This window comes from Miniopterus natalensis, chromosome 10, assembly GCF_054644295.1.
Source record: "Miniopterus natalensis isolate mMinNat1 chromosome 10, mMinNat1.hap1, whole genome shotgun sequence".
Lineage (NCBI taxonomy): Eukaryota > Metazoa > Chordata > Mammalia > Chiroptera > Miniopteridae > Miniopterus > Miniopterus natalensis.
This window is the reverse complement of record NC_142090.1, coordinates 73,415,106-73,423,211: the sequence shown is the minus strand read 5'-3', so window position 1 is coordinate 73,423,211 and position 8,106 is coordinate 73,415,106. Positions and strand designations below refer to the sequence as shown.

Here is an 8,106-nt window from a genome sequence, read left to right as displayed (position 1 = left end):
TTTCTTTTCTTTTTAAATATACCTTCATTGATTTCAGAGAGAGGAGAGAAGGAGAGAGAGAGAAACATCAATGATGAGAGAGTCATTGATCGGCTGCCTCCTGCACACCCCCGACCGGGGACCGAGCCCACAACCCGGGCATGTGCCCTGAGCAGGAATCGATCCCTGATCGCCTGGATCCTAGGCTGACGCTCAACTGCTAAGCCATGCCCGGCCGGGCAACGGTCTTTCCTACGAGCTATTTACACTTCACCTCTTTCCAGCTAACATGTAATTTTAGTTTTAACTTTCTTTTTGATCTTTTTACTCATCCTTCCCAATTAATTTGGAAGCCCTACTATATTTTTTATTTCTTCTAGTGGATACCTTTCCTCCTTAGCTGTCAGGATTCGACTTTTACTTCTCTATTAATGTATCTAAAATCCTGCTAACTACATCTCTCTCCAAATGTTTTACTTCCTCACTCCTTCATATCCTACTTCAAGCCATGTTTGGGCCTCTCTCCATGCTCCCGAGAGACTATGGGTTGATATATTAAATCCATAGCAATTGTCCCTAGGAATGATAAACTGGAAATAAAAAGTAAGGTGAAGGAAGAGATCCTATTACCTATAGTGACAGGAACTGTAAAATACCTAAATTGAACAAAAATGTTTTAGGATGTATGTGCAAAAAAATATAAAATTTTATTGAGGAACATAAAATAAGTTCTGAACACATGAAGAGAAGCATACTATACTTCCCAAATTCATAAATAAGTTCATTGTAGCTGCTATCATAATCTCGAAGGATTATTTTGGGAGTGATATAAAAACGATTTGAGAGTTCGCAAGGAAGAATAAATGACAGAAGAGCCAAAAACTATTCTGAAAAGGAATGCTAGTGCGGAGGGACTTTCCTCCCAAAATATTAAAATGTGAGAGAAAGCTAATGAAATCCAAACAGTATGATATGGGCAAATTAGGAGAACAGAAAATAGGGTTCAAAAACAGACCCAGAAATATGCAGGACCCTAATATAGGACAAAACACAAATTGTAGATTAAATAAATCTCAAATTAAAAAACAAAAATGTTAAAAAGGGAATTTTGAAGAAAATCCATATAACAAGGTGGGGAGAGTGCTTTTTAAGCAAAGCAGAAAACCCAAAACTCATTTAAAAATAGACATAATCAACTGTATAGAGATTTGAATATTTTGTTGGCCAAATGTTACCGAGAAAAAGGTTAAGCCAAAAGCTAGATTTAAAAAGAAATTCTTGCAGCACATGGCAGGTCAATATTCTTAATATCCAAATGTCTCTTATAAATTAATAACAAAGTGATCCCCCAAATAAGCAAGCAAGATAAATGAGATCACAGAGAAATGAAAATAGTGAATTTATGAGAATATGCTCAGCTTTACTGATGTCACAGAGATGTAAATTGGAAGTTACATTTTAACTTTCTAAAATCATGTAATTTCATTGTTTTTACTTTTTTAAACTTTTACAATAAAAAATTAGAGGGAACATCTACCTATGGCTTAGATTTAATGATTGTTAATATTTTGCCACATTCCTTAATGTATTTGCTATTTAATTAAGTATTTTTGATTCAGGATATCATGCTATTACTCCCTAAATATTCACCATGCCCCTCTTAGAAGAAGGACATTTTCCTAATAACCATAATATCCTATCAACTAGCTGAATCAACAATAATTCTTTAATATCATCTAATACCCAGCCAATATTCTAATTTCTCCAATTGACCCTAAAATGTCTTTTAGAGCTGGTTTGTTCAAAGTGAGACCACTTAATACACTTGATTGTTATCCCTCTTGAGTGCCTTTTAATCTTGAATAAAATCACTTGCCGCGAACCAGCCGCGGCGAGCAGGACCGTGCTCCGGAGGTGAAGAAGAAAAGAAAGAGACGAGACAATGGGGCTGGGAGGGCTCTCTCGCTCAGGGATGCTGAGTGAGAGTCAAGCAAAGTTTATTCAGGGCCACAGCATATTATACAGCGTTTCAGGGCATCCGGCCAACCTCCTGACCTTCTACGACATTCCTAGATACAACACTTTAGAGGAGGTTGCAGCCACACTGGCGTCTCAGAGGACTGTTTCCCAGATAAGGTAGGGGAGTATCTGGTCTAATTGGGCCTGGGAACCATGCGGGGCTGAGCACACAGGGCAGCAGACATGTAGGCGCTCCCTGATTTACAGGGGGCCTCGGCACTGACGCACCTGGCTGATCTCTTTCAAGAACACCAGTGCGCCGCGGTCCGCTGACCCGGGGCCCAGGACCCCACAGCTCCCCCTTTTTGTTTTAAAAATTAAGGCGGTCTTTCTCTTGCTGCAATTGCAGATATTTCAAGGAAACAAACAACTGAGAGACCTGTGCTGCTCCAAGACGCAGGCAATAACAGATGGTTACCATACCCAGGATCCCGCATGCTGCCACGGTCACTAGGCCGATAAGTTGTTGTCCCCACTGAGTCATGGAGGGGAAAGCAGCACGCAGAGAATTAAAGAAAGATTGAGCCTGTTTTGCTAGATCCAAATCTAATGGGGGGGCATTGAGTAAGTCCCGAATCTCACGATGCAGTAATTGTATATCTAAAGAGGTATTAGTATCATGCCATATATCATTCAAGTGATTTTTTACCTTGTGCCACGCAAAGCGGGAGGCACTGTATGGCACGGGAGTCACACACATAAAGCGGAAGGCGGCGTGACAACGCAAAGAGACGTGGGTCTCTAAGCTGACTAACTCATCCCCTAGGATCTGAACAGTGTCATATAGAGCATTCAGACGCTGTTCAACACGATAATCCCAATCCTGTTGTGTCTCCAAGGTGCGTGTAACATTACTAGCTAACTGATTGACAAATTCAGCTGTTTGGATACTGGTAGACAGAGCAATGGCCGAAGCCGCAGCAGTTGCAATCATAGTTACTAAGGCAGTAATACCAGCAATGAGCAACCCAATAAATCGTTTTCCCCTAGTCAACTGGTTACTAACTCTATCTAACAATTCTAAACTACGTTCCTCATACCAAGGTTCAGTAAGGTTCACAGGAAGGAACACAAACGAAGGTTGAAACAATATAGCTACGGGATACTCCGTAGAAGCGTTTACACAATTGGCAAGGGCACAGTTAGTACAATTTAAGGAGTACACTCCAGAGTCATTACTTCGTGATAGATTGAGGGGGCCTACCAGCAGAGCATAAGGCTCAGGGACACAGGCAGTGGTAGAAACGTTCCATGCTGATCCACTGCCTGAGATTCCGTGTGGGGACACAGTCACATTGACCTTATAGACGGTAATTCGTCCCAAGCTGGCAGTCAGCTTCCACAAGTCAGTTTGCCACGTCTTGTTGTTCCCGGTCCATAACCTTGCGACCTGTTGCGTAGGATGGCAGTCGGCGTCTAGGGGTGCCCATTCGCAGATTTGCGCGTTGCAAACAGTCCAGTTGTCATGGCAGCTTTTCCAGTCAATCCCGCCGCTGCTTTGGGACACCCTTTCAGAACACGCCTTCATCTTCTGCGGCAGCGGGCCAGTTCCCCTGTTAGAGCAATTGAAAATAGGGTATAGGTACTTAACATTCCAATAAATCCCAGAGCGGGACTGGTTTCCATCAGATTCAAGGGTATGCCTCAGTCGGACGCAATGAGGCAGGGAATCAGTCACAGTAAAACAAATGGGGGGAAACTTACTGACCCCGAGATAGGAATAGCCGTCCCTCCATTGCGGCCAAATATGAGCGGCCGAAGGGAGGCCCAAGATCTTAGTATTATTCACATATACAGGTACTTGAAGATCATCCCAGGTTACAGGATGTAACAAGGGAGGGTTAGGCAGATATGCCCAAAGATTTTCCGCCCGTCCCACAGGGAAGGTCAGTAACCAAAGAAAGAAAAGAGCCTGGAGAGCTGTTGTCAGGGGCATCATTGCCAGGTCCTGTGGGCGGTCCACAACATCACGGCTTTGATGCTCAGGCGTCAGATGCAGGCGTTGGAATCGACGGCGAAGCCGGGCGATCTTGGTTCGGGGCATGCTTCACACACCGCGCAGGCAGCCACCGAGGAGCAGGGGCATCTGTGGGAAAAACACAAACATATCCTCGACCCCACATTAAAGCCAGATCAGGGCCATGCCAAGTACCGGTTAGAGGATCCCGCCACAGTACCAGAGGATGAGCCTGACGTTGTGGATTCCAAAACCGGTCTGCGGCGGAACGTCCATCATCATCCAGAGTTAAAAAATTTATGACAAATAAGGTATGCATAAGTAGCTTTTGGGGAGTGGGTGTATATCCCCCTAAAAATTTATGACAAATAAGGTATGCATAAGTAGAGCCGAACGGTCCTGAGGAAGAGGTGAGGATGAAGAAAAGACAGACACAAAAAAGATGGGATCGGGAGGGCTGCAGCTCATTCCTGTTGCCAGCTGCCAGCCCTGAGTTTATTTTTTCAGCTTAATAAATACAGGCACTGTTGATTGTGCTGAATAGCGCCCTGCCCGACATTTCTTCCCTTAGCCCGATACTAAGTAATTCCTCCAAGGTCCTACGAATGCCTTTTCAGAGTAAACACCCTGCCTCCTGCAGGAGCTCAGGCCTTGGAAAGTATCCTTATCTCGGCTTCTAATGGGAACTTTTGGGGAGGATTGAGTCCTTGGCTTGGTATGTGGCTTAACTGTCCTTTAACCCTTCAGGCCGGGGCCAGCTTCCTAATTAGCCTTTCTAGAATTTAGTATTGCTTTGGTGCCTCAAGGACTGGGTCAGGGAGCAGGAGAGCACCTCTGCAGCTCACCCAGGCAGCTCCTCTGTGCCTGGGGCCACTAACTCATCCACATCTCCCTGGGGAAGCATTTTCCACTGATACCGTTGCATGGGTCTCTGCAAATTGATAGCTGGGACACTGAATGCAAATCGTTCCTTGTCCCTCGGATGGAGGGGAATGGTATAAAAACAATCCTTTAAATCTATTACAATTTTATAGGTGTCCCGGGGTATGGCTGCAGGATTCGGGAGCCCTGGCTGCAAGGCCCCCATTGAGCACATAGTGTCATTTACCTTGCGGAGGTCCTGCAACAATCGCCACTTCCCAGATCTTTTTCTTATTACAAAAATCGGTGAATTCCAAGGAGAGTTAGAAGGCTCTATATGGCCAGCAGTGAGTTGTTCCTGCACCAACTCACGTGCTGCAGCAAGTTTCTCAGAGTTCAAGGGCCACTGATCTACCCATACGGGGGAGTTATTCTTCCATACGATAGGATCAGCGCATAGGGCAGGACAAGTCAGTGGCCCGGAGGAAAATATGCAGAGGCAGAAAGTCGAGGAGGAGAATCAAGGTCGGGCCGAAGAAGGAGCGAGGGAAGGCAGAGGTGGTGGAGGGTCAGCAGGCGGCGCCAAGGTGGTAATAGACTGAGAGCGCCGCAGGCTTCCCCGAAGCCGCCGCCATTTTTCGGCCTCACTATCATTAACCAGGCAATCCCTTATGAGAGACCACAAAGCGAAGGCATCTACCGGGGTTTGGTCGGGCCCGTGAGCTTGAAAGTGGCCCTGGATGCGATCGCCAACCTTTTTCCAAGTTTCAATATTAATAGTGCCATCAGAGGGGAACCAGGGACAAACAGTCCTAACGAAAGCAAGAAATTTAGCCAGCTGCGAAGCCTCTACACGTACCCCTCGCAGCTGCAGCATTGTTTGTAAAACCTGAACAAAAAGATCAGCGCTAGAAGCCTGCCCCATAATTTCTTACTCCCAGTGACAAAACCTCATCCAAGACTGCCACTTACCCAAATTTCACTGCGCGCCACCGACAGTCTTGCCCCCAGAAGCCTTCAGGTCCCTGTTCGGGCGCCACTTGCCGCGAACCAGCCGCGGCGAGCAGGACCGTGCTCCGGAGGTGAAGAAGAAAAGAAAGAGACGAGACAATGGGGCTGGGAGGGCTCTCTCGCTCAGGGATGCTGAGTGAGAGTCAAGCAAAGTTTATTCAGGGCCACAGCATATTATACAGCGTTTCAGGGCATCCGGCCAACCTTCTGACCTTCTACGACATTCCTAGATACAACACTTTAGAGGAGGTTGCAGCCACACTGGCGTCTCAGAGGACTGTTTCCCAGATAAGGTAGGGGAGTATCTGGTCTAATTGGGCCTGGGAACCATGCGGGGCTGAGCACACAGGGCAGCAGACATGGAGGCGCTCCCTGATTTACAGGGGGCCTCGGCACTGACGCGCCTGGCTGATCTCTTTCAAGAACACCAGTGCGCCGCGGTCCGCTGACCCGGGGCCCAGGACCCCACAATCACTAGTCCCATCCTTCCCCCTCACCCCAAGGCAGTGATTTTATGAAGAGACTGGGGCAGCTGAACTATAAAATGTCCCACCTCCAGGGTTGCTTCCTTGTGATTTCTCTTGTTCTCCCCTCTATTTCCTGCAAATTAAAGTTAGATCTAATTGACTAGATTTAGATTAAGCATTTTGGGCGAGAAGGTTTCACAGGTGACACTGCACTGCCTATTAGACCACATCAGGGGGCAGGTAAGTCCAGCGTCCACTATTACTGGTTCTAGGATTCATTGGGTCAAGGTGCCCATACCCGATTCTACACTGTAAAGCTGTGTTTCCCCAGTTGTGACCAGTATGAAATTTGTGAAGTGCTATTCTGGTGACATGTAAATATCCAGTTCTCCATTTATTTTTCCACTAATTACTTCAGCCTTCACAGATGAGCTTAGCCTGAATAAATGTTTTTCATTATTGGTGGCAAAATGGTAATTTCTAATTTTATCATTTGTTCAACAAGTATTAGCTGCGACTCATCTCTAAGAAGAGCTATCCCTCATCATCAGGGGCTACTGGATTATCCTAACACAGAGTTCACTCGGAAAAGGCAGGGTTAGCAATTAATTCTTCTGCTTCATAACCAATTTTCAGAGGACAGAGTTAGCTTAATAACTACCTCCAATAATGTTCCCCTTTTTTTTTTTTGCTTTAAAAAAAATTACCTTTCTCTTTTTAAGTATCTATGCTTCTGCCTACCTACCTGCCTATCGGGAAAAGAAGCAGCCTCTATGTCTGAGAATAACATCACAGCCAGGCCTCATTGTTATTACAGATTGATCTAAGCTAAGCCATGCTCTCCTGTTGGACATAAACAATCTCACAGAACATCTGCTTCAGACAAAGTCACTATGCAACCCACAAAATACCAAACACTCCCCTCTTTCAGAGAATACAAGTGGCTACTGCATCATTACCAATTACAGCTTTATCTTCTCTCTAGTCTGCCCTCCCTGTAAATGAGATACTCAATTAATGCATTGCCTCTGCTTTCTGACGTCACAGGAACCTCTGCTTCCTGAGGCCCTCCCCCAAATTACTGAACCAAAACCCAAGTCACACAATAGGTTCTTTCTAACACCCTCTTCCTGGGCTGCCACCTTCACTGGCCCCTCACTCCCCTTCGCCTCGTGTATGCTGTACTCTCCCTTGCTGCAATGAGTGAGAGAAAGAAATTCAATTTGTTCAGCTTCAGTTCCTGGTAGTCTTTTGATGAGGAGAATTGAGGAAAAAATATACTTTTATATATGGTGTGTTTCAATCCATTACAATTATTCTTCTTTTTGAGGCGTAAGTAGTCCCAATTTTGTTGGCGGTAGACCCTTCAAACCAGCTCATGGGCCTCTTTGACAGAGCACCACTCATCTCCGAAAGTGTCCTTGTGTTTGGCACACAAAGATGCCCAGGCTCACTTGGTATGTTCCCTGGCCCAGAGCTGGATGAAAATCAAAAGCGTAATACGAGTCAATGACTTCAAGGATGTGGGAGGTCAAACACTTCCACACATTGCTGCTGGAAGTTGAAATTTTATAATGTTTTGGGGAAGACTTTTGAGGTATTTACGAATATTTAAAGTATTCTGCAATCCCATTTGGGGGAATTTAACAGAAATAAATAAAAGCAAGAGAGTGTAAGAATTCAGGCACAAGGATGCTTACTGCAACATCATTTGCATTGGCAGAAGAGAGACAAGTGACTATCCGACAGAGAAATGGGGGACTAAGTTATGCTACATAAGGTATAGATTAGGCAGCTATTTTTAAAACGAGG

At 45.3% G+C, this 8,106-nt stretch overlaps 1 protein-coding gene across 1 annotated transcript; it reads right to left on the bottom strand.

Annotated features, from left to right (window-relative positions):
• Nucleotides 1-1,930: 1,930 nt before the first annotated feature.
• Nucleotides 1,931-4,416, bottom strand: LOC148092296 (endogenous retrovirus group K member 113 Env polyprotein-like). Its single transcript, XM_087821423.1, has one exon. The coding sequence runs from the start codon at nucleotides 4,040-4,042 to the stop codon at nucleotides 2,309-2,311; it is 1,734 nt and encodes a 577-aa protein (XP_087677549.1). The 5' UTR covers nucleotides 4,043-4,416; the 3' UTR covers nucleotides 1,931-2,308.
• Nucleotides 4,417-8,106: the final 3,690 nt, after the last annotated feature.

What these genes read in the sequence shown, in the direction of transcription:
- LOC148092296 (XM_087821423.1), bottom strand. Translation starts at nt 4,042, where the DNA reads ATGCCCCGAACCAAGATCGCCCGGCTTCGCCGTCGATTCCAACGCCTG.